This window comes from Carcharhinus amblyrhynchos, chromosome 7, assembly GCF_965287045.1.
Source record: "Carcharhinus amblyrhynchos chromosome 7, sCarAmb.v2.hapA, whole genome shotgun sequence".
NCBI classification, from domain to species: domain Eukaryota; kingdom Metazoa; phylum Chordata; class Chondrichthyes; order Carcharhiniformes; family Carcharhinidae; genus Carcharhinus; species Carcharhinus amblyrhynchos.
Window position 1 is genome coordinate 116085203 of NC_137330.1, and position 26840 is coordinate 116112042.

Here is a 26840-nt window from a genome sequence, read left to right on the forward strand (position 1 = left end):
TCATTGCAAGGGGATTTTGGATTTTGGGGGTGATATCATTAAAACCTACGAAATTCTGAAGGGGCTTGATAATGTAGAAGCTTAGAGATTGTTTCTGCCAGTCAGGGATCTAAAACATGGAGGGCACAGTCTCAGGATAAGGAGTGAATCAATTTGGATTGAGATGAGAAGTTATTTCACTCAAAGGGTGAATTTGCTATTTGGAATGCCCTCCTCCAGAGGGTTGTGGATTCTCTATCATTGAATACATTTATGGCTACAATAGGCAGATTTTTGGTCCATCAGCAAATTAAGAGATGTGGGGAATGGGCAGAAAAGAAGAGTTACAGCCCAAGATCTTATTGAATAGTAGAACAGGCTCAACGGGCCATATGGTCAAATTCTGCTCATGTTTTATTCGTTCTTGTGTTCTTATGACTCATTTCACACTTTTCTGCATCACATTTTATCTGCAATTTGTCTGCCCATTTCACCAACCTATGTCCTTTTGACTTTCTACACTATCCTCCTAACAGTTCACAAAGCTTCCAAGATTCTTATCTTCTGTAATTTTCGTAATTGCACCCTGTACACCGAGATCTAGATCATTAATATATGTCAGGAAGAATAAGAGTCCCAGCACTGGGGAACATCACTACAAACCTACCACCAGTTCAAAAAATACCCATTAATGACTATCCTTTGTTACTGTCACTCAACCAACTTTGTAGCCATGTCCTTTTCGGTCCATAAGTTATAACTTTGCATATAAGTCTGTTGTGTGGTACTTTTACCTTTTGGGAATGTTGGCAGGCAAGGCAGGAGCACATTTAATCAGGGACTGGACAGCCTGCAATGCCCCATTGTGCCACGGCATGGTTTGATGACAGGAAAACTACAAGGCAAGAAACATTTGACAGTGAAACCACTGTCAGTAACAAGGTGTTAAGGTCCTTGACCAGTCCGCTATGTTTTTGGTAAGATTCAACTAGAGACCAGTATTGTTTTGTTTAGAGCAGAGAAGGTTTAAGATTTAGAAGAAGAAAATAAAACAAGAAGATTCCATGGGTTTTGAGCAAGCACAAATTAACTTTACTATGCCAGATCAGAAAAGATAAAACAATTTACCGAGCACTGAAACATTCAAGGTTCATCTGAGGGACAGGCAAACTGTGCTCAAACACATTCCCCTACTCAATAAGTGGCAGATATGAATACTGTGGACAGTTCTGGTCACCCGATTTAGGGTGGCACAGTGGTTAGCTGCCTCACAATGCCTGAGACCTGGGCTCAATTCTGGCCTCGGGTCACTGTCTGTGTGGAGTTTGCACATTCTCCCCATGTTTGCATGTGTTTTCTCCAGGAGCTCTGTTTTTTCCCCCGTAGTCGAAAGATATGCAAGTTAGGTTGATTGGCCATGCTAAATTGACCCTGATGTCAAGGATTAGCAGGATAAATGTGTGGGGTTGCAGGAATAGGGTCTGGGTAAGATTGTGGTTGGTGCAGGCTTGATGGGCTGAATGGCTTCCTTCTGTACTGTAGAGATTCTATGATTATAGAAAGGATATTATTAAACTAGAAAGAGTGCAGAAAAGATTTACTAGGATGCTACTGGGACTTCATGGCTTGAGTTATAAGGAGCGGCTGGATAGGCTGGGACATTTTTCTTTGGAGTGTAGGAGGCTTGTTGATCTTGCAAAGGTCTATAAAATAATAAGGGGCATAGAACAGCGAAATAATCAACATCTTTTCGCAAAGATTGGGGAGCCTAAAACTAGACGGCATAGATTTAAGGTGAGAGGGAAAACATACAAAAGGATACAGAAGGTGGTGAGTGTCTGGAACAAGCTATCAGAGGTAGTAGTATAGGCAACTACAATTTTGTCTTTTAAAAAACGTTTAGACAGTTACATGGGTAAGATGAGCAAAGAGGGATGAGCTTAGTGGCAAAAAAAAATGGCAAGGCCAATTTGGGCCGAAGGGCCTGTTTCCATGCTGTAAATGTCTATGACTCTATGGCTCTAAGATCATGCATTTCCCAACAACCCATCCAGTCGTCAGTAATATTGTTAACCAGCCAAACTTTTTGAAGCTGTCCCTCTCATGTAGAATTCCAATCTTCACCTTCAAAAATCTTGCTTTGGAATTCTGTCCAAAAGTCGCTCCAACTCAGATGCCATCAACAATCGTCCATTTTGCAGCATTTCAGCCTCGCCTCCTGAGACTATGTTCCCCTGGATCCCCGAGAATGCACTCAACATCAACTCACAAGCACAACTTCAACTCTTCAGCTGCACCAAACAGAGCACCACTGCTTCAAAGGATTGCCTTTGCTCAACGTTCCTTTTGTCCCCATCAAGGTTTCTTTTGAGCTCTCTTCAGTTACCAGGGCTTCCCTTGAGCCCCCTTCATTTAAAGACTGTTACACACATTCTTCTTCCTCTTTGGAGCCTTTTTTCTCTGCTCCTCCCTTTTTAATTGAACTGGGATCTCTTCCTGTCCCTATCCCCTTCTCTGGACTCTTTTTCTTTGGGGCAAAGAAAAAGAAGCTGCCAACTCCCTCTCATTGTCCCCTGCCTGGGACTCTGACTCTTGATGGTGCTCTGCTCCCAGTCACTTGCCCCAGACTTTCCTACTATTTTTCTTAGGCACATAAGGTCCAGAGAAATTGCAGAACTGTGTGGATGCAGTCTGCTCCTGGTCAGTGCATGTGCAAAAACTCCAAGATCCATCAGGAATTGAAGTTCCCAACCTCTGCCCTCATTATCAAGTTAGGTTTGGTTTTCATAGCAAAGGGAACATGGAGGGCCAAGGAGTGGCAATTGTGATAAGGTTTATTTCTTGTTCATTCAAGGGATGTGGTTATCACATCGGATTACCCTTGAACTGACTGGCTTACCTGGCCATTTAAGAGTCAACTACATTGTTGTGGATCTGGAGTCACTTGCAGGCCAGGCCAGGCCAGGTAAGTATGCCAGATGTTCTTCCCTATAGGACATCAGCAAGCTGGATGGGCTTTTAATTTTTTTTATTCATTCATGGGGCATGTGCGTTACTGGCTGGCCAGCATTTATTGCCATCCCTACTTGCCCGAGGGCAGTTGAGAGTCAACCACGTTGCTGTGGCTCTGGAGTCACATGTCGACCAGACTAGGTAAGGATGGCAGATTTCTTTCCCTAAAGGACATTAATGAACCAGGTGGGTTTTTCTGACAATCGACAATGGTTCCTCGGTCATCAGTAGACTTTTAATTCCATATTTTTATTGACTTCAAGTTTCACCATCTGCCGTGATGGAATTCAAACCCAGGTTTCCAAAGCATTACACTAGTTCTCTGGATTACTCATCCAAAGAACGTATCCTTACGTCACTCCCTCCCACTGCTTGCCATCGGAGCTCTGTGTCTCTTGTCCAGCTTTCAAATCAGCTTCTTCAGAAAGGCAAAGCAGGTCTGTACTCAGAGTCCTTCCTTGTAGTACAAGATCAACTGGGGAAGCTGAGCTGAGTTTTTTATGGTGGCAGCTGCCATATTTTGATAAACCTTCATTCACAAACATAATAAAAAGCTTTGGGACATTTAAACAGCTTTTCAGTGTGTTAGGTGATGGTAGGTGGCAAGCTGGCAGAGTGGCAGGTTGGTAGATGGGTAGGGTACCAACTGGGTATGGTGACAGGATGGTGAGGTCAGGCTGGGTTTGGTGGGGAGTCGGAGGGTGGGGAGAGTATTTGAATGTTCAGGAGGTGGTGGGGAGGGAGGGGGAGCTGGAGGAGCATGAGAGTTGGATGTCGGGGAGGATGAGAGGTCAGAGGGGGAGCCTGGGCAATGCGTCAAAAGGGATTGGGGAAGGAGGAGAGGAGGGGGGGAGAGGTTGTTTCATTATTTAGAAGTTAGATATGTTTTTTCGTTCCTGCCTAATATTCCCCAGGTAACTTTTCAGATAAGTAAGTTGGAACATCGAAGTGATCCCCAAATGTACATTCCAGGATACTTCCAGGTTTTGACTATCCAGAGACCAGTAGCTCTGGGCATATTGTAACCAACTATTAGAATCAACAGAGATTTTTGCCTACTTACAATAATCTGCATAGTCAAAAAACAAAGAAAAATACAGCACAGGAACAGGCCCTTCAGCTCTCCAAGTCAAGCACAGTATGCACCCCATGTACACACACGATTATCATGTGTAAAGTTGGTCTTAGGATATATGTGGTTGTTCTATTGTGACAGCTGCGTTCAGTAAGCCTTCTGGTGAGCCTTTATGACAATCCTATCAGTATTTACTGTCTGTGAGAACATTTTGTTACGGAGTCAAGTAGCCATCAGGTTATAACCTTCCAGCTCAACTCAAGTAAACAATAGACAGCTAATTGTGATATAAATCCGTATTTCATAACGAAATTGAAAAGGACAAACACGTCGTATTGGCGACGATCATGAATGGTTCATAAAATGACCTGTTCAGAAGACTCAGTGATGGACAAAGTGAGTGCCCAAAACTTTCTTCAGCGAATTTGCAGTCTCAAATGTGAGATCCTTCAAATGCAAAATATGTGCACTTGCAATGCCATAAAAACAAAACATGCCAGCAGTATAAGATGTTTGTGTCAGAACATTGTGATAAAGGTTCGAACTCGCAGCACTATCTAGTCTGCAAAGTCAAAATTGACGGCTTTTTTTTATTATTGCAAAATAACTGATGGATTATTTTTATTGCTAAGCAGTTTAACAGAGGAGCAAAGATATAACCTGTCAGGCTGGGTAATAGTACATCTTGGATTTGTTTCCTACTTGGTTCAGTGCAAATGGAGGTCTTGGAATTGAAGCCTTTACGAAACCCACTTGTCCACTTATCCTCCAAGAGGGGCATGCAAGTTTATTCCATAAAAACAAATTGGACAGAGCTAAATTGTAAAAAAAAATCACAAGAGCCCCCTGTGCTCCTAACTCATACAGACCAGAAATAGATTCCACATTTCCCTTCCAGTTTCCCTGTTACATTTCCTATGTTTCGCTGGTGTTTTCGGTAGTGCTTTCTTCTTGATGGATGGATGTTCTCCTCATGCTTCTCCCATCAGTGCTGATGAGGTCATTGATCTTTCCAAACTTTATAATGCAGTTCAGTGAAGCCAAAAAAGAAAGCCAAGTTCAACAAATATATTAGTTTAACTGCAGACCTGTTCCAAGACAAGTGATTACGAACTGAAGAATGTGGCGGATCTTTACATAAATGACTAACTGAAGGTGGTATTATGTCTTCTTATGTGCTATTCTTAAACATTATATGAGTACTTTTCCATCTATATGCTCCAAACAAAGAACCTTGCCCGTTAAGAGCACATGCGGCAGCACAGTGGCACAGTGGTTAACACTGCTGCCTCACAGCGCCAGGGATCTGGGTTCAATTCACGGTTTGGGTCACTATCTGTCTGAAATTTGCATGTTCTCCCCGTGACTGTGTGGGTTCCTTCCTAATGCGCCGGTTCCCTCCCACATTCTGAAAGATGTGCTGGTTAGGTGCATTGACCCGAACAGGTGCCAGAGTGCGGTCACTAGGGGAATTTCACAGTAACTTCACTACGCTGTTAATGTAAGCCTTACTTGTGACTAATAAATAAACTTTTGCTTTACTTTAAATTCAGTAATTTGAAAGCAGGCGATTAAGCCCTGAACTATCTATATATCTATCTGTTTGGACTGTGGGCGGCACACTGGCTCAGAAGTTAGCACTGCTGCCTCACAGCGCCAGGGACCCAGGTTCAGTTCTTGGCTTAGGACACTGCCTGTGTAGAGTTTGCACTTACTCCCTCTGTCTACGTGGGTTCCTCTGGGTGCTCCGGTTTCCCCCCACACTCCAAAAATGTGCAGCTTAGGTGGATTGGCCATGCTAAATTGCCCCTTAGTGTCAGGGGGGCAGGCTAGGGTAAATGTATGGGATTATGGGGATAGAATCTGGATGGGATTCTGATTGGTGCAGACTCGATGGGCCAAATGGCCTCCTTCTGCAATTTAGGCTTCTGTGATTCTATGATATCAATGACGAATTTAATATAGAAGGGGCTAAATTTGACAGACCCCCAAAATAGAGATAGCGATTGCAATTGGCACTTGTCTCAGTCAACTTCAGTACAATACAGGCAACCCACTAACTTGGAGTTTTCGCTCACATGACTGACTGTTCCCTGCAGCCATCACTAAGTGCACTTTCACTGGCTGTGTGCATCAAGAATGCCAGGGGGCTTTATAAAAACCTTCACTCCCTAGCACCAGTTAAAGATAGCTTGCAGCTCTTAAGGAGAGTTGCATGGTGGCTGGAGCAGGTGCTGGACGTTTTGTAGGAAGTGCATCTCACCAGAATACAGTGAAGAAGGACACACCATGGGGGCAGGGGCCTCTGAGATACTGCATTGCAGTCCTTGGTGAAGAGGGTGTAAAGTAGAAGAGAGGTCATAAAGGGAGGCGGGAAGCTCCTGGAGCACCCGAGGCAGAGATGCTCTCCAGCTGAGGGTCTTTCTCCACTTCCTTCCCCATTTGGTAGATTATCCTGGTCTATGTGACCTCTATTAATTCTCCAAGCCGTGCTGTAATCCAGGGAAATGCCTTCTTGTGCATTCATGTCTGAGATTGTGTCGAAGCCTTGAACTCAACAAAAAGTCAAAATCCCGGACTCCCATCCTCACAGCACTGTGGGCTTACCTACATCACAGGGACTGCAGCAATTCAAGGGCAGCAAGGCATGGGCAACAAATGCTGGCATTCCAGCGACGTTCACGTCCCATGAATGAATAAATAAATGCCAGCCACACCATTTCCTGCAGACGTTTGCAACTTGAGCTACCTGTACAAAGCACCAAACACAGGTAAAAATCACAGCGACAGCCACAAGTTTAAAACACCAACTAATCTCTGAATGTATGTTCAAATGATGATTTGAACCTTGCCATCTAGCTGTGTTCAGTTTAATTAAGTAAGTCACACATGCACAATAATAAACACAGTCCTCACAAGCCTGTTTCACAGCATTCCACAGAAATATTGGAAAAATTGATTTTTCTTTACAACAGTTAAAATTAGTCTTACAGAACCTTTCCCCAGAAATTTCCACTTGGTTAGATCCACAAGAAACACCCATCTGGATAACAGTCCCCATAGGTATCTAATCTATAAAAATTCCATAATATTACCACAAGACACACCGCGCTGTTGCTCTAGAGAAGAGACGTCACAGTTTCTCTCTCTGTCTCTCTCTCGCATTCCACTTGTTATGCAAATTCCAGACTTTAAAACAAAACTCTGTTCAATGTACAAACAGCCACTTTCCTGGGTTACTGCAAAATTCTCACTTTACTTCTTTTCACAGCACTGTCCCAACACAGGGCACACTCCAGGAACTCTTACATGGCTACTCCCAACTCAGCACCCAATCTCGTTGTAAATATGCTTTTTCCTTGCATCTTTTCTCATTGGCCTCAGACTTCTTTGAAATTTACCTTTCCCAGGAAATAAAAATCTTTTACATTTTCCTTATAGCCACCATTTTCGAGTAAATAAGATTGAATAACTTGGCCTCATTTATTGATGTCGTTTTCCTAGTTGTAAACTCCTTCTTGCTTCCCTTTGAAATTATACAGCTAAACCTCCAAATCTTCCCTATCTCTGCATGCACATTTCCATCCATGTTGTGTTTACTTGTAGCCCACCTGATGTTCTAAGCGTTACAGGCATTTAGTCCCCAGCTTAATTAAATCAGACACACACACACACACACACACACACACACACTTCCACAATCCTGCTGTACAGTACAGCCTTCATGGTAGATCCCAGAAATAATAAAATAAAATTTTCTTCACAGAACATGCTGATTGTTGCTTCTGATGAACCAAGTACGCAGAAGTTTACACTTACCTTACATTAGCTATTCAAAAGAATAAAGCCACATTTAGTGCCTAATATACAGTGCAGTTAAAGTTTTTTATTAGTCTCACAAGTAGGCTTACATTAACACTGCAATGAAGTTACTGTGAAGATCCCCTAGCTGCCACATTCCAGCACCCATTTTGATGCACGAAGGGAAAATTTAGCATGGCCAATGTGCCTAACCAGCGTGTCTTTCTGACTGTGGGAGGGAATTGGAGCACCCGGAGGAAACACACGCAGACACAGAGGGAATGTGCAGACTGCTCACAGACAGTGACCCAAGCCGAGAATTGAACTCAGGTCCCTGGTGTTGCGAGATAGCAATGATAATCACTGTGCCGCATTGTTGCCATTTAATCATCCAAAGTGACTAGGATCATTAAATAATGGGTCAAAGAGTTTGCCTCCTCTTACTTATTATTAGTATCTAGTTTGCCTCACATTAAACTAAGATGCCTCCTTGTTGAAGGCATTTTGTTACAAGGTGAATCAATCACTTCATAATTGAAATAAATAAGCTGAATTTCTTTTATTCTTTTGCAGACCAACTGAAAGGTCAACTGGAACAGAGAAGGATGCAAAGGGCTGCCTGTAGTAAGTGTACACATTGTTCTGAGTCCATATTTGACACCAATAGGTTGTTTAAAAAGTGAGATAAACAAATAAAACAAGTCGAAAGGAAGAGTGACTATTATTTAGTTTCACAAGCCCAAATGACAGCGATGTATAGCGCTGACTTTGATTTTGATTTGATTTGATTTATTATTGTCACATGTTTTGGTATACAGTGAAAAGTATTGTTTCTTGCATGCTAATTGGACAAAACATACCATTCATAGAGAAGGAAAGGAGAGGGTGCACAATGTAGTGTTACAGTCATAGCTAGGGTGTAGAGAAAGATCAACTTAATACGAGGTAGGTCCATTCAAAAGTCTGACAGCAGCAGGGAAGAAGCTGTTCTTGAGTCAGTTGATACACTCCTCAGACTTTTGTATCTTTTTCCAACGGTAGAAGGTGGAAGAGAGGAAGAGAGTATGTCTGTGTTGTGTGGGGTCCTTGATTATGCTGGCTGCTTTTCCAAGGCAGTGGGAAGTGTAGACAGAGTCATTGAATGAGAGGTTGATTTGCGTGATGGACTGGGCTTCATTCACAACCCTTTGTAGCTTCTTGCAGTCTTGGGCAGAGCAGGAGCCATATCAAGCTGTGATTCAACAGAAAAAATGATTTCTATGGTGCATCTGTAAAAGTTGATGGGCTTTTTTGACTAGCGTGGTATAGGGGGACCAGGGCAGGTTGTTGGGGATCAGGACATCTAGAAATTTGAAGCCTGCGACCATATTGATGCAAGCTGGGGCATGTCCTTCACTATGCTTCCTGAAGTTGATAATTATCTATTTTGTTTTGAGATTGACATTGAGGGAGAGATTATTGTCATCGCACCAATTCACCAGATTCTCTATCTCTTTCCTGTACTCCATCTCATCATTCTCTGAGATCTCATCATTGCCTGAGAGTGTCATCAGCAAATTTAAGATGGATATGATGGCATGTGGGCCAAATGCAAGCAACTGGGACAAGCTGAGCGGTAAAAACTGGGTGGCATGGACAAATTGGGCTGAAAAGCCTGTTTCCATGCTGTAAATCTCTATAACTTGAACATCGAGTTGGAGGGGAATTTGGCCACACAGTCATAGGTGCACAAGGAGTACAGTAAGTGGTTGAGGACACAGCCTTGTGGGGCACCGGTGTTGGGGAGGAGAAGGATCCTGGAGGTGGTGTTGCCTTTTATGTGGGGCTTTTTAGACAATGTGGTAGTTTCATGTAAGTTTTCATATTATTATTGATACTGGCTTATTCTTCCCACTTTTATTTAATTAATAGAATTTAAATAGGTCATCTACCATTGAAGCATTCAAACTCTGGTTTTTGTATCATAAGTTTGGATTTCAGAATTACTGTTCCAGTAATATAACTATTCTTTTCCCGCATCTGGATAACTTGGAAACATATCAGCGTTCCTTCATCAACTCTGGATCAAAACCATGAAACTCCCTAACTAATGCCACAGTGGGAGTACCTTCACCACGCATACAGCAGCTTTTGAAAAAGATAGTTGAACGCAGCTTTCTCAAGGGCAATTAGAGATTAGGGACAATAATTGCTGGCCTTCCAGCATATTCACATCTCGCGTATGAATAAATAATATTAAAAAAAAGTTTTTTTTACAGGAAGTTAGATAAATATGTGAAGAAAGGAATAGAATATGTTGCTTGGATGAGATGTAGAATGATGGAAGGAGGCTCATGTGGAACATGAATAGCTACTTTGCCAGATTAACTGCTTCTGTACTGTCAGCTCTATGAATCGTTATGAGGTTTTTTTTATTCGTTCATGCAATCTGTGTTACAGGGTGATCATTTATTGCCCATCCGTAACTGCCCTTGAGAAGGTGGTGGTGACCTGCCTTCTTGAGCTGCTGCCATCCATGCAGTGTAGGTACACTCACTGTGCTGTTAGCGAGGGAGTTATGGTGAGTGATTTGGAAGAAAACTTGCAGGTGGTGGTGTTCTCTTGTGCTTACTGCGGCGGCATAGTGGCGCAGTGGTTAGCAGTGCTGCCTTACAAATCCAGGGACCCAGGTTCGATTCCTGGCTTGGGTCACTGTCTGTGTGGAGTTTGCTCATTCTCCCTGTGTCTGCATGGGTTTCCTCTGGGTGCTCCGGTTTCATCCTACACTCCAAAGAGTTAGGTGGATTGGACATACTAAATTGACCCTAGTTTCATGCAGATTAGCAGGGTAAAATTGTGGGGCTACGGTCTTGGGTGGGATTGGGATTGGTGCAGACTCAATGGGCTGAATGGACTCATGCACTCTAGGATTCTATGCTTCTATGCCCTTGCCCTTCCAGATGGTAGAGGTCATGGGTTTGGAAGATGCAGTCCCTCAAAGCAGCCATAGTGCAGTGCATCTTTGAGATAGTACACACTGCTACCACTATGCATGGTGGTAGAGGGAGTGGAAGTTTGTGGATTGGGTGCCAATCAAGCTGCCTGCTTTGTACTTGATGGTGTTGAGCATCACTCATCCAGGCAAGTGGAGAATATTGCCATCATACTCCAGACTTGTGCCTTATAGATGGTGAACAGGTTTTGAAGAGTCAAGAGGTGAATTACTCGCTACAGTATTAATGACATTACTTAATGTCATTAATGACATTAAGACATTAATGTCTTAATGACATTAAGGTCTTAATGACATTACTGTTACTAGAGAGGCGGTGCTCGACAGACTGGAGGGGCTGATTGTGGACAAGTCCCCAGGACCGGATGGAATGAATCCGAGGGTTCTGAAAGAAATGGCGGAGGTGATAGTGGATGCCATGGTGGTTATTTTCCAGACGTCGCTGGATTCTGGGGAAGTGCCGGAAGATTGGAAAACGGCTAATGTTACGCCGTTGTTTAAGAAGGGTGCCAGGCAAAAGGCGGGGAATTATAGGCCGGTTAGTTTAACGTCTGTGGTAGGTAAAATGTTAGAATCCATCATTAAGGAGGAAATTGCGAGGCATCTTGAAGGCAATTGCTTGATAGAGCGGACGCAGCACGGTTTCATTAAAGGGAAGTCGTGTCTGACAAATTTACTGGAGTTCTATGAGGATGTGTCTAGGGCGGTGGATAGAGGAGAGCCGGTGGATGTGGTCTTTCTGGATTTTCAGAAGGCGTTTGACAAAGTACCTCACAAGAGGTTATTGCAGAAGGCCGAGGGACATGGAGTTGGGGGTAGGGTGTTAGCGTGGATAGAGGATTGGTTGTCAAATAGGAGGCAGAGAGTGGGGGTCAACGGGTGCTATTCGGATTGGCGGATGGTGACTAGTGGAGTGCCCCAGGGGTCGGTGCTGGGGCCTCAGCTTTTTACCATTTATATAGATGATCTGGAGGAGGGAACCGAGTGTAGGGTGTCGAAATTTGCTGATGACACCAAGATTGGTGGAACGGCAAATTGTGCGGAGGGTGTGGAGAGTCTGCAGAAGGATCTAGATAGGCTGGGCGAATGGGCCAGGAAATGGCAAATGAAATTTAATGTTGGCAAGTGTGAGGTGGTCCACTTTGGTAGGAATAATGGTAGGAAGGACTATTACTTACGTGGCGAAAAACTGCAGCAGGCGACGGTGCAGAGGGACCTCGGGGTCCTTGTGCATGAGTCGCAAAAACCCAGCTTGCAGGTGCAGCAGGTGGTCAGGAAGGCGAATGGGATGCTGGCCTTCATAGCGAGGGGGATTGAATATAAAAGTAGGGAGGTCTTGCTGCAGCTGTATAGGGCATTGGTGAGGTCGCAGCTGGAGTACTGTGTGCAGTTTTGGGCGCCGCACCTGCGCAAAGATATTTTGGCCTTGGAGGGAGTGCAGAGGAGGTTTACTAGGCTGATACCGGAGTTGAGGGGGTTGAGCTATGAGGAGAGGCTGAATAAACTAGGCTTGTACTCGTTGGAGTTTAGAAGAATGAGGGGAGATCTCATTGAGACGTATAAGATGATGAATGGGATGGATAGGATAGAGGTGGAGAGACTCTTCCCGCTCAAAAAAGACAGTAGGACTAGGGGGCACAGCCTCAAGATAAAAGGGAGACGGTTTAGAACAGAGCTGAGGAGGAACTTCTTCACTCAAAGGGTGGTGAATCTCTGGAATTCTCTGCCCTTTGAAGTGGTGGAGGCTGCCTCATTAAATATTTTTAAGACGCGGGTTGATGGGTTTTTGATAAGAGAGGGGATTAAGGGTTATGGGGAGAGGGCGGGAAGGTGGAACTGAGCCACGACAGATCAGCCATGATCTTATTGAATGGCGGGGCAGGCTCGAAGGGCTAGATGGCCTACTCCTGCTCCTATTTCTTATGTTCTTATGTTCTTATGTATGACTAGCCTGACCTGCTCTTGGTAGCCACAGCATGTATATGGTCAGCTCAGTTCAGTTTCTAACCAATAGTGACCTCCTTCCCCTCCCAGGATGTTGAAAATGGGAGATTCAGTGATGGCAATTCCATTAAATGTCAAGGTGCTGGTTAGATTCTCTTTTGTTGGAGATGGTCATTGCCTGGCACTTCTGTGGCACGAATATTATGTGTCGCTTGTCAGCCCAAGCCTGGATATTGTCCAAGTCTTGCTGCATTTGGACATGAACTACTTCAGTACCTGAGGAGTCATGAATGGTCCTGAATGTTGTGCAATCATCAGTGAACATCTCCACTTCTGACCGTAAAATGGAAGGAAGGTCTTTGATGAAACTGCTGAAGATGGTTGAACCTAGGACAGTACCCTAAGGGACTCCTGCGGTGATGTCCTAGAACTGGGATGACTGACCTCCAACAAACCACAACCAATCATCTTTTGTGCCAGGTTCTCTCGATTTCTATTGACTCCAGCTTTCCTCAGGCTCCATGATAACACTCTCAATCAAATGCTGTGTTGATGTCAAGTGCAGTCACTTTCATAGAATTACAGAATCTACAGTGTAGAAGGATGCCATTTGGCCCATTGAGCCTGCAACGACCACAATCCCACCCAGTCCTATCCCCATAACCCCATCCAGGTCTTACCCCATAACCCACATATTTACCTTCCTAATCTCCCTGGCACTCGGGTCAATTTAGCATGACCAATCCACCTAACCTGCACATTTTTGGACTATGGGAGGAAACCAGAGCACCTGGAGGAAACCCACGAAGACACGGGGAGAATGTGCAAACTCCACACAGTGACCCAAGGCTGGAATTGAACCCAGGACCCTGGCGCTGTGAAGCAGCAGTGCTAACCACTGTGCAACTGTGCTGCCCAGCCTCACTTCACCTCTGGAGTTCAGCTCTTCTGTCCATGTTTAAAACAAGGCTGTAGTGGGGTCAGCAGCTGACTGGCCCTGATGGAATCCAAACTGAAGGTCAGTGAGCAGGTTATTGATGGTAGAGTGGTAATGGTGGTGTGAGGAATATGTCAGCCATGAGATTACATATTATGGTGAGTACAATTCTGCTACTGCTGATGGCCTCATGGTTGCCCAGTCTGAAGTTGCTGGATCTATGTGTAATCTATCCCATTTAGCATGGTTGTAATGTCACACAAAACAATGGACAGTATCCTCAATATGAAGACAGGACATTGTCACCTCAGGGACTGTGTGCTGGCCATGCCTACTGATACAGTATTGCCAGTTGTAGTAGCACTACAAGAGCAAATTTCATCCCCAGGGGTCGTTCCACCTTATTAAGGTGTAAAGAACACGTCATGGAGTTTCCTGCAATTAAAAACACATTGATTTGTTTGTGCCTTTGTTATTATTTTACTAATGTTGGTTTTTAATTCTGTACTTAGTAGTCCGTCATCTTTGCCCGTTTAACCAGATACCCAGCAGAAGCATTGTAGTCCTACCTTTCACCCATGTGCTGGGTGGCTGGATTCCAGCCATCACTCAGCATTCTGAGGCCAATGTTTCTCATTTAGCTGGAATTGGATTATCAACAGTGGGAGCACTGATTAGAATCAGATACTGGTGCCTGAGCTCTGTGAAGCTACGCGAGTGTGAGGTGCATTTACAGTAAGCCTGTTACTAATTTTAGCATGTGTCCCACTCAGATTCAGAAGCCTTTTTAATGCAGCATAAGGCAGGAAGGAATTTGGATAAACCAAACCTCTGTCACTCTCACCAAGAGGAGATACCAATCAATTTAGTTGACAGATGCCAAAACGTTTCACACATATGACGATCAGATTATTATATGTGTGAAATATGTTGGCATCTGTCAACTAATCTGATTGGTATCGCTGTTTTGTATGTGAGCTTAATCCAAAATTATGTTGTTAAAGGATGGATTTATTCAGAAGAGTCGTCATGCAGAACAGGTGACCATGGCCTTGGCTCCCACAGGTTCCACTTGACAGTGCTTTAGATCAAATGCTCCCTTTGCACCTTTCTTCATTTGGAAGTTAGCATAGATTTGAACAAGCATGCCAATCTGATAATCAATAGCGTGCAAAGTTTATCTCCAGTCTTTGGATGATTGGTACATTTCATGCAGTAACCAGTGAGCCCAGAGAAATGAATAGAATTCATTAACAGCTGAGGATACTTTGATGATATCATTCTGAGAGACTGTGCAATAGTAAAACTGACGATTAGAGAAAGCTTTCATTTTCCCCCATTGTCAATTTGCAGTTTTACCTGCCATCATGCCCTTCTATTCCAGTTATGCTAGCACAACAGGCATCCTTGTACCTACTATGCCAGCATTAATTAGTCTCTGCAAGGAGGAACTCTTTCCTGTTTTGTTCTTTCAGCTAAGATTGAGTAGTGAGACTATTGCTGCAAGAACTTGTTTGGCTTTTCCGGTCTGGAGTAGAGTAGGAGTGTTTTTTATTCAATCCTGGGACATGGGTGTCGTTGGCTGGGCCAGCATTTATTATCCATCCCTAGTTGCCCTTGAAACTGAGTGGCTTGCTAATTCATTTTAGAGGGCAGTTGAGAGTCAACCACATTGCTGTGACTCTGGAGTCACATGTAGGCCAGACCAGATAAGGACAACAGATTCCCTGCCCTAAAGAACATTAGTGAACCAGATATATTTTTCTAACAATCGACAATGGTTTCATGATCATCAGTAAATTCCTAATTCCAGATTTTTTTTATTGAATTTAAATTCTGCCATCTGCCGTGGTGAGATTCGAACCCGGGTCCCCAGAACATTTGCTGAAGCTCTGGATGAACAGGCTAGTGACAATACCACTAGGTCATCGTCTCCCCTTTGAAGTTAAAGGTAGTTTTTTCAGAACAGGTAGAAGTAGTGTGATATTGTCCCATCAGTTTTAGTTCCAGGATCAGTCTTGTTCTGTATGTGTACTGTGATTGGATTGAGTTGATTTCTTATTGTCACATGTAATGTAATATAGTGACAAGTATTGTTCCTTGTGCACTATACAAACAAAACATACTGTTCATAAAGCAGATGGAGAAAAAGGAAAATCAGTGATTATTCAGGGGCTTTGAGGGAGTGATTTCAAAATTTGCAGATTTTGCAAAAATTGAAATTATTTCTCAAGAAGAACAAAGGAAAGTGCGAAGGGATGTTGATAAGATCGAGGAATGGCCTAAAAAGTGGCAGATACAATTCAATGTCATTGTGTGAGTCAATGCATTTATGTTAAAAAGAAGTAGTTAATGGAATACAGTGAATGAAGATAGGCTTTAAGCTGTAAAAGCATGGAGGAACTTGGGAGGTGCAGATACGCAGAATATAAAAGGAAGTGCATCAGGTTTATAGGGCCATTAAAATAACTACTTGATTTCAGGGTTTTAATTAAAGGAAATATAGAGTTAAATTTTACATGAAGGCTGTGGCTCTCTACTCAGATTAAAAGCTGGGGGCAAGTCCTCCCCTATGTGGTTGCACCATTAATTGGCTCAGGTTTGTCTTCCAACCCCATCTGAGATAAAATTCCACATCTGAGAGCTGCCAGCCAACTAAATGACTGTTGGTTTTCACCACCAGGAGTGCTAGCCATTGCTTTGACTGCTTTGATGAGCACAAGAATGAGACAGAGAATCTGGTGAACTGGTGCGACGACAATAATCTCTCCTCAATGTCAACAAAACAAAAGAGATTGTCATTGACTTCAGGAAGCATAGTGGAGAGCATGCCCCTGTCTACATCGGTGAAGATGGAGTAGAAGTCGTCAAGAACTTTAAGATTTTAGGTGTCCAGATCACCGACAACTTGTCCTGATCCCTCCATGCCGGCATTATAGCTAAGAAAGCCCACCAACGCCTCTACTTTCTCAAAAGACAAAGGAAATTTGGCATGTCAGCTACAACTCCTACCAACTTTTACAGATGCATCATAGAAAGCATTCTAGGGATAAAATTGGCCCTATTGAAGATCAGCGTGGTCGGCTTTGTATGGAACCAAAAGAAATGGGGGAGATATTAAATGGGTTTTTTGCATTCGTATTTACTAAGGAAACTGGCATGGAGTCTATGGAAATAAGGCAAACAACCTTATGGAACCTGTACAGATTAAAGAGGAGGAGGTGCTTCTTGTCTTGAGGCAAATCAGAGTAGATAAATCCTGAGGACCGGACAGGGTATTCCCTCGGACCTTGAAGGAGACTAGTGTTGAAACTGCAAGGGCACTGGCAGATATATTTAAAATGTCGGTGTCCATGGGTGAGATGCTGGATGATTGGAGGATAGCTCATGTTGTTCCGTTGTTTAAAAAAGGTTCAAAAAGTAATCCGGGAAATTATAGGCCGGTAAGCTTGACCTCAGTAGTAGGTAAATTATTGGATGGAGTACTAAGAGATAGGATCTACAAATACTTGGATGGACAGGGACTTATTAGGGAGAGTCAACATGCTTTGTGCGTGGTAGGTCATGTTTGACCAATCTATTGGAGTTTTTTGAGGCGGTTACCAGGAAAGTGGATGAAGGGGAGGCAGTGGATGTTGTCTACATGGACTTCAGTAAGGCCTTTGACAAGGCCCCGCATAGGAGATTAGTTAGGAAGGTTCAGTCGCTAGGTACACATGGAGAGGTAGTAAATTGGATTAGACATTGGCTCAATGGAAAAAGTCAGAGAGTGGTAGTGGAGGATTGCTTCTGTGAGTAGAGACCTGTGACTAGTGGTGTGCACAGGGATCAGTACTGGGTCCATTGTTGTTTGTCATTTATATCAATGACCTGGACGATAATGTGATAAATTGGATCAGCAGATTTGCTGATAATACAAAGACTGGAGGTGTAATGGACAGTGAGGAAGGTTTTCAAAGCTTGCAGAGGGATTTGGACCAGCTAGAAAAATAGGCTGAAAGATGGCAGATGGAGTTTAATGCAGACAAATGTGAGGTATTGCACTTTGAAAGGATAAACCAAGGTAGAACATATAAGGTAAATGGTAGGACACTGAAGAGTGCAGTAGAACAGAGGGATCTGGGAATACAGATACATAACTCCCTAAAAGTGGTGTCACAGGTAGCTCAGGTCATAAAGAGTGCTTTTGGTACATTAGCCTTTATAATTCAAAGTATTGAGTATAAGAGTTAGAATGTTATGGTGAGGTTGTATAAGACATTGGTGAGGCCAAATTTAGAGTATTGTGTGCAGTTTTGGTCACCTAATTACAGGAAGGATATTAATAAGGTTGAAGGAGTGCAGAGAAGGGTCATAAGAACATAAGAAATAGGAGTAGGAGTAGGCCATCTAGCCCTTCGAGCCTGCCCCGCCATTCAATAAGATCATGGCTGATCTGAAGTGGATCAGTTCCACTTTCCCGCTTTCTCCCCATAACCATAATTCCCCTGTCTATCAGAAACCTATGTACCCGTGACTTAATTATATTTAGCGAGGTAGCCTCCACTACTTCAAAGGGCAGAGAATTCCAGAGATTCACCACCCTTTGAGTGAAGAAGTTCCTCCTCAACTCTGATCTAAACTGCACCCCCCGTTATCTTGAGTCTGTGTCCTCTAGTCCTGCTATCCTTTCTGAGGAAAGAATCTCTCTACCTCTACCCGATCCATCCCCTTCATTATATTATACGTCTCTATAAGATCCCCCCTCAGCCTTCTAAAATCCAACAAGTATAGACCCAGTCTATTTAGGCTCTCTTCATAGGCCAACCCCCTCATCTCCGGTATCAGCCTAGTGAACCTCCTCTGCACTCCCTCCAAGGCCAATATATCCTTCCACAAGTGCAGCACCAAAACCGCACACAGTAGTCCAGTTGTGGCCTCACCAGTACCCTGTACAGTTGCAGCAAGACCTCCCTACTTTTATATTCTAACCCCCTCGCTATAAAGGCCAACATTCCATTTGGTACTCCGTTCGGATCACAAGGATGTTGCTGGGACTTGAAGAACTGAGTTACAGAGAAAGGTTGAATAGGTTAGGACTTAATTCTCTGGAGTGTAGAAGGATGAGGGGAGATTTGATAGAGGTGTATAAAATTATGAAGGGTGTAGATAGAGTAAATGCAAGCAAGCTTTTTCCACTGAGGTTAGGGGGAAAAAAAACTAGAGGACATGGGTTAAGGGTGAAGGGGGAAAAGTTTAAAGGGAATATTGGGGGGGGTTTCTTCACACAGAGTGGTGGGAGTTTGGAATGAGCTGCCAGATGAAGTGGTGAATGCGGGCTCACTTTTATCATTTTAAGAAAAACTTGGACAGGTACATGGATGAGAGGGGTGTGAAGGAATATGGTCCAGGTGCAGGACAGTGGGATTAGGCAGGAAAAACAGTTTGGCACAGCCAAGAATGGCCAAAAGGCCTGTTTCTGTGCTGTAATGTTCTATGGTTCTATGTTTCTTGTATCACAGCTTGGTATGGCTCATGCTCTGCCCAAGACCGCAAGAAACTACAAAGGACCATGAATTTAGCCCAATCCATCACACAAACCAGCCTCCCAACCATTGACCCTGTCTGAACTTCCTGGAAAAGCAGCCAACATAATTCAGGATCCCACATACCCCAGACATACTCTCTTCCACCTTCTTCCATCAGGAAAAAGATACAAAAATCTGAATCACGTACCAACCGACTGAAGAACAGCTTCATCCCTGCTGCCATCAGACTTTTGAATGGACCTTTTTATATTAAGTTGATCTTTCTCTACACCCTAGCTATGACTGTAACACTACATTCTGCACTCTCTCCTTTCCTTCTCTATGAACGGTATGCTCTATCTGTATGGCGCACAAGAAACAATACTTTTCACTATATACGAATACACGTGACAATAATAAATCAAATCAAATCAAATCAGGCAGCACCCAGTAATGATCGTTACTGGAGCCGGATAAGAAGGTGAATGGTGGGTGGAGGGGGGGGTTCCTAACACTAGGCTGCCTGAAAGAAGGACCAGGATTGAGTGGATGGCACCCAGGGGCAGGTAGTGCCATGGTGGACAGTTTCTGTTGGACAAACAGGAGGAAAGATATTCCCCCGCCTACAACAAGGTCGCCGTGGTTCACCTGCATAACAGCTTAGCATGGAACCCCTCTCCATCATTAGCAGTAGGAACATGCAAACATAGGAAATAGTAGGCCACTTAGCCTTTCAAGCATGTGTTGCCATTCAATAAGATCATAGTTGGTCTGAATTCAACTTCAACTATACATTCTTGCCTACCCTCAATGATATTTCATCCCTTGCTTACCAAGAATTCATCTACCCTGCCTTAAAAATATTCAAGGACCCTGCTACCACTGTCTTTTGAGGAAGGGAGTTCCAAGGATTTCTGAGGGAAAAGAATTCTCCTCATTTCTGTCCCCTTATTTTGAAAGGGGGATCTCTCGAACTAGATTCTCCCACAAGAGGGAACATCATGTCATGCCCACCCTGTCAAGACTTCTCAGGACCTTATATCTTCCAGTCAAGTGTAGGAGGTTCTTAAGTTGCTACTAGTTAGTCATTTACTGGGCGGCACGGTACACAATGGTTAGCAGTGCTGTCTCATAGTGCCAGGGACCTGGGTTCGACTCCTGGCTTGGGTCACTGTCTGTATGGAGTCTGCACTTTCTCATCATGTCTGTGCAGGTTTCCTCCGGGTGCTCCGGTTTCCTCCCACAGTCTGAAAGACGTGCTGGTTAGGTGCATTGACCATGGTAAATTTTCCCTCATTGTAGCCGAACATGCACCATAGTGTGATAACTAGGAAATTTTCACAGTAACCTCATTGCTGTGTTAATGTAAGCCAACTTGTGACACAAATAAATAAACTTAAAACTTTATTTATAGACCCCAGTTGGCCACAAAGACGGGCAGGCAGCCTGACACCACTTCCCACCACTGGTTAAAATCCCTATTGTGGTGAATAGGCATGGGTAAAGTATCACTAATGTGCTACTCATTTTACACCGCTCCGGGGGAGGGCCTAGGGTAATGCAAAATTCCTCTCACAGAACATCAAAGCCAAGAAATAAGAGGTAACAAGGAGCATGTATAAAACATTCATCCCTGTTAGAATACTGTCTGCAACATTAGGCTCCACGCTATAGAACACAACACAAGGAACAGGAGCTGGAATCGAATATATGCCAGTACATTGAGGCTGCTCCACCAGTCAGTAAAATCACAGCTGATCTTGAGCTTCAGATCCACTTCTCTACTGGGGCGGCACGGTGGCACAATGGTTAGCACTGCTTCCTCCCAGCACCAGGAACCTGGGTTCGATTTCCAGCTTGGGTCACTGTCTGGGTCGAGTTTGCACATTCTCCCTGTGTCTGCGTGGGTTTTCTCGCACAATCCAAAGATATGTGGGTTCGATAGATTGGCCATGCAAAGTTCTCCTTCAGTGTACCCAGACAGGCGCTGGAGTGTGGTCGGGGATTTTCACAATAACTTTATTGCAGTGTGAACGTAAGCTTACTTGTGACTAATAAATTAATTTTAACTTATTCACTTCCCATTTCCCTTCATTCCATAAGAGACCAAGTTGAGTTTTCAGAGGTGTACAATGCAGAGTGAGGAAATAAAAATACAAAAAAAACTTGAAAAAGTGATTCTTTCATCACTGGAACATTGTAGATTAAGAAGTGCAATGAAACATTTAAAATGATGAGAAGATGGGGCAGAGTAGAGGGAAGGCGACCTTCATGGATCAAAAGCAAGGTGTCACCAATACAAGCATAAATGTAAGCAGAGGCCAAGAGAAACCTCTCCACACAGGGTAGGATTCTCCAGCCGCGCTCGCTCCAAAGCCAGAGAATCTCACCCGAGGTCAATGGCTCCTTGCTTGGCCCACTCCTCCCCCGCCCTCCACAATTCCCGTGGCAGATGGCGGGATAGGAGAATTCCACCACCACCACCACGTCCCCCCCCAACGCCCCCACCCCCGCAAAACAAGATTCCACAAGTGTCATACTGCAGTACCTCAGCCAGTCTGCTACTTCTGCTCTTGCTGCCTGCTTGTCGAAGTTTGATGTCAAGCCCACTGCGGCCAAGAGCATCACAAGTGGCTGACCCGAGGCTCTCCTCATTTAATAGTAGGAAAGATTCAAAACTGTGGTTGGAAGTTTCATAGTTTTAGACAAATCTTTCCAATTTTTGGCCCTCATCTCTCAGCTTAATAAGCAGATGTATCGTAAAGGTAAACATTTGGATTCAGCGATTCCTTTCCACTTCACTGTTACCCTGATTTACTGCGTCTATTCCTCTGGCTTCTCACAGACCGTGCAAATCCATGATGGTGTCTGACCTGAAAAACTGCTCCAGCAGACTTGAAGTAATTTTCAGACTTGGTAGTTGCTGTATAAGATAAACAGTTTCAACTCTCTTTGTGACAGGGGGGTAGTGAGAGAGAGAAAGAGAGAGAGAGAGACTGTTATTGACTGCCAAAGGTGCATTCCTGAGGCCCAGGTTTTGCTTCCCAGATTTTCTGCTATCTCCTCATCTGATTTGAACTTGGCAGGATTTGAATTTGCAAAGTTTTTCTTTTTAAAAGAAGGGGGAATTTAAACAAGACTTTGCTGTAAAACGCATCAAGCTAAGGGGTTGTCTGGAGAGTAGTGAAGTGAAACAGAACGTGTAACTAGATCTTGTGGCTGCCCTCAGCCCCGTTGCTGCGCATGTCCCAATGACCCCAAGTTCAAAGCTAATTCAGCATCATTCCAAAGCTGACTGATTTCAAAATGGTAAGACCCACTGTTTATCCAAGGAGTGGAACATTCCACCCGTAACTAAATTATATTTTAACTTTGGTCGAACTGGACCTGAAACAACTCGGACTGAAAGAGTAAATAAATTACAAGTGTGGAAAAGCTGATTTGGAAATGAAAAATGTTCAGAGATGACAGTCAGGACAATAGCATCCTCAGTGAAAAGGTATTGAAATGGTGGACCTTCCAGTTAGGATTGGAAATCAAAGCAACTTGCCAACTTCCAAATATCATTGTGCAAGGCGTTTTGGTCCATTCACGTATGTTGGTGACTTAGTGATGGCCTAGTGGTATTATCACTAAACTATTAATCCAGAAATTCAGTTAATGTTCTGGGGACACAGATTCGAATCCCGCCATGGTAGTTGAATCCAATAAAAGGTATCTGAAATCATTGTTGGGAAAAATCCATGTTGTTCACTTATGTTCTTTATGGAAGGAAATCTGCCATCCTGACTTAGTCTGGCCTACATGTGACTCCAGAGTCACAGCAATGTGGTTGACTCTCAACTGCCCCCCAAGAAAACGCTGGCCAGCCAGTGACACCCATATCCCATGAATGCATGAGTGTTAAACAAATTTCCTCATTTTATTCTCACACCAATTCACTTATTCAGTGCTGGATGAGCAGAAATTTCCTTCTTCGAAAGATCAAAGCCATTATAAGCAGTCCATTCTCTAGTTATTGATTCCATTTATTTCCCTGACATTTGTCCAATACTGAACCTGACTGTTTACAATCTTAGTGTCATATATAACCCAGAGATAAGTTGCTGACTACAGATCTGCTCTGTTACCAACACTACTACCTATCAGCTGACTCCATTCACCCTACCTCATTCACCTGCTGTTGAAATCTTCACCCTTGCCTTTATTACCTCTCTCTCTCTCCCACTTTTCCGCATCCTGACGGTATGTCGGTCAGACTTTCATCTATTTCTGTAGCTAATTATTCCTGGAACAGGTTGCTAGTCTGTTGCCCGGGGTGTATAGCTTAAGGGATATTACACCACATCAAGCGTAGCCACACTAACACACACACAAGCTCAGGCTCAATTTAGCATGGCCAATCCACTGAACCTGTCTTTGCACTGTAGGAGGAAACCAGAACATCTGGCAAAAACCCAGGTGGACATGAGGAGAACAGACATACCCCAGGCTGGAATGGAACCCGAGTCCCTAGCGCAGTGAGGCAGCAGTGCTTGCCTCCTCGCCACCATGCCTTGTTTTATTATTGTTAAACATGACTGCTTGAATGCTCTCCCAGCTGGCTTCCCATCTCCCCGATCCACTTAACTTCACCCAAAACTCTCCTGCTTATATCCTATTTCACGCCAAGTTCAGCCACCCATCACCCCTTGTGATGTGGATCCGCATTGGTTCACGACTTGACAACTCCATTTTAAAGTTATCATCCTCACCTTCAAGTCCATGGCCTCAAACCTCCCTACCTCAATAATCTTCCAATCGACCTCCTATATCGTTGCATTCCTCAATTCTAGCCTCCTGCGTATACCTGATTTTAGTGCTCCACCATTAATAACCAGCTGCCTTGGCACAACAGCCCATAATTACCTCAGTAAGCCTCTTTGTTATTCTACATCTCTCCTCCTATAAGATTCCCCTTACAGCCTACATCTTTTGATCACCCTTTCAAATATATCCTTATGTGGCAGTGTAATATTTAACTTGATTACACTACTGTGAAATGCCTTTGGACATTTTACCGTGTTAGAGGCATTATATAAAATGCAAATGGTTGATGTTCACTAGGGAAATATATATAACACATTATACTGTTAATGTCTTCAGTTCCTCTGCTTTAGTATTTCTCCCTTTGCTCCATTTCTAAATTGGATGCTATCTTGTCCGTGACAATTCAACTCCGACTAATTCCTCATCCCTATAAAAATGGTGATATATCCCATTTTAAAGGATTAAATTCCTCTTGTTGAATTTCCAGATTTTGCTGAGCACAAAGTACAAAATAAATAGCTTGTGATAGCAGAGTATGCAAAATAATTCATTGCTGACAACAGGCTGCATATTTTACATCCCCTTTAGACTCGAGTGATGTAGTCTCTGTCACAGTGCACTATGTTACATATTATGCAACACTAACACATTTATTATATCTGTGAAGCTCATATTTCTTCAGGAGTTCATTAAACTAAGTTTGTTGAAAGCCTGCACATTTAAATTAAAAGATTTACTATACACATATATTTGACTTTTATCTGATCCAGTTCAATTTTGTCTACAGTCATATCAATGATGGGGGCAGCACAGGGCATAGCGGTTAGCACTGCTGCCTCACAGTGACCCAGCTTGGGTCACTGTCTGTGCAGAGTTTGCACATTTTCCCCGTGTCTGCATGGGTTACCTCTGGGTGCTCCGGTTTCCTCCCACAACCCGAAAGATGTGCTGGTTAGGTGCATTTGCATTGCAAAGTTCTCCCTCAGTTACCCAAACAGGAGAGTGGCAACTAGGGGATTTTCACAGGAACTTCATTGCATTGCATTGCATTAATGTGAGCCTACTTGTGACATGAATAAATAATCTTTAAAAATGCTGGGTAAATAGTTGGGGATAAATATGCCAATTTTGTTAATCAACTTGGTTCTGTCACTGAATGATCAGCATTGATTCAAAGAAGATTGCAGATTTCCTACTGCTTTGCTGTTTGTGTAAGAATGATTTACACCATGCACCTTGCAAGATGCAGTAGGCACTGCTTTTAATTTTTAGCTGGATGAATTATCGGAAACTCAGGCAGTAAGTTAGCAGTAAGAAAGAAGAGATCAGAGCTTGATACTGGATGGGGAGGACTGAAGCCTGGGTAAAGTTCTCCTAAGCTAGAGGACTAGGTTCAGGTTTGTGAGTGGAGAAAGGACAGATGAGTTGAGGCGTGAACAGATCTAGAAGCAGGCCACCAGGGCCCAAATGGGAAACTCAGTTTGAATGCAGCAGTGTGGTGTGGTGCACGCTGAGATAAGATAAAGTTGTCTTAGTCCTAGATGACCATAGGCTGCTGTGCCTTTTGAGAACGAGAGCTGATTTAACCTGAGCTCACCACACCGCAGGCGAGGGGCAAGGTTGAGGAGGTGGATGTCATGAATAACCTAAAATGGAGCCTATGGCCTTTGGAGATTCAGAAATGTCACAATAGTGTGCTCTAAATGGAGATGTTTTGCAGACTATCACCAAATCTCTACCACCTCGTCCATTACAGAATCGGAAGTGGCGAGGGGGAACACGGAAATGTCTGTTGACCTGGGGTGGAAATTTCCGGTCTCATTTGAGCGAGGCCCACAATATTCTTTAATTTATCCCGAACAGCTTTTTGTTTAATGTGATATAGGCATCATGGCTAGGCTCATCCCTAAATACCTCTGAGAAGGACAATCTACTCAAACGTTTGCAACCAAGTGAGAATTAGTAATAAGGAAAATCTCGCACGTGACAACCAATTTGTGTACAGCAAGCTCCCACAACCTGTAGTGACTTAGATGTAGGAGACAGGGTGATGACAGAAGGCTGCTTTAGTGACTGAAGCCAGTGTCCAGCGGCATATCGGAGTGATCTGTTCTTGGTTTCCTACTATTCATCATTTATATAAAAGACGTAGATGACTATGTGGGGGATCGGATTCATAAGCTTGTGGATGACTCAAAGGTTGGCTGGTTGCTTAACAGTGAGGCCGAGTGCCTTGGGCTACAGGTTGATTTGGGCAGATAAGTGACCTATGGAACTTAACCCTGAAAAGTGTGAGGTGATACACTTTGGAAAAAGTATTTTGACAAGGAAATATTCAATGAACAGCATGGTACTAGGAAGTTCTGTGGAACAATGGAACCTTGGTGTGTTAGTCTGAAAGCAGAAGGACATATTAGTATGATGGTGAAAGAAGCATTTGCCTGCACCAATCAAGGCATAAATTACAAAGGCAGGGAGACCATGTTGGAATTGTATAAAACTTTGGTGAGGCCACAACTGGATACTGTGTGTTTTTTTTATTCATTCATCGAATATAGGCATCGTTGGCCAGCATTTACTGACCATTCTTAGTTGCCCTTGTTCAGAGAGCAGTTGAGAGTCAACCACATTACTGTGGCTCTGGGGTCACATGTAGGCCAGACTGGGTAAGGATGGCAGATTTCCTTCCCTAAAGGATATTAGTGAACCAGATGGGTTTTTCCAACAATCGGCAATGGCTTCATGCTAATCAGTAGATTCTTAATTCCAGATATTTTTTATTGA

General features: G+C 43.6%; 1 protein-coding gene across 4 annotated transcripts in view; it reads left to right on the forward strand.

The window, feature by feature from the left end:
• kif6 (kinesin family member 6) overlaps positions 1–26840 on the forward strand; it is a 430254-nt gene that overhangs the window by 337990 nt on the left and 65424 nt on the right. For all 4 annotated transcript variants that reach the window (XM_080192988.1, XM_080192989.1, XM_080192991.1 and 1 more), the window contains exon 16: positions 8441–8491. In XM_080192988.1, coding sequence (XP_080049114.1) covers positions 8441–8491 — 51 coding nt within the window. The remainder of the gene's footprint in view (positions 1–8440; positions 8492–26840) is intronic.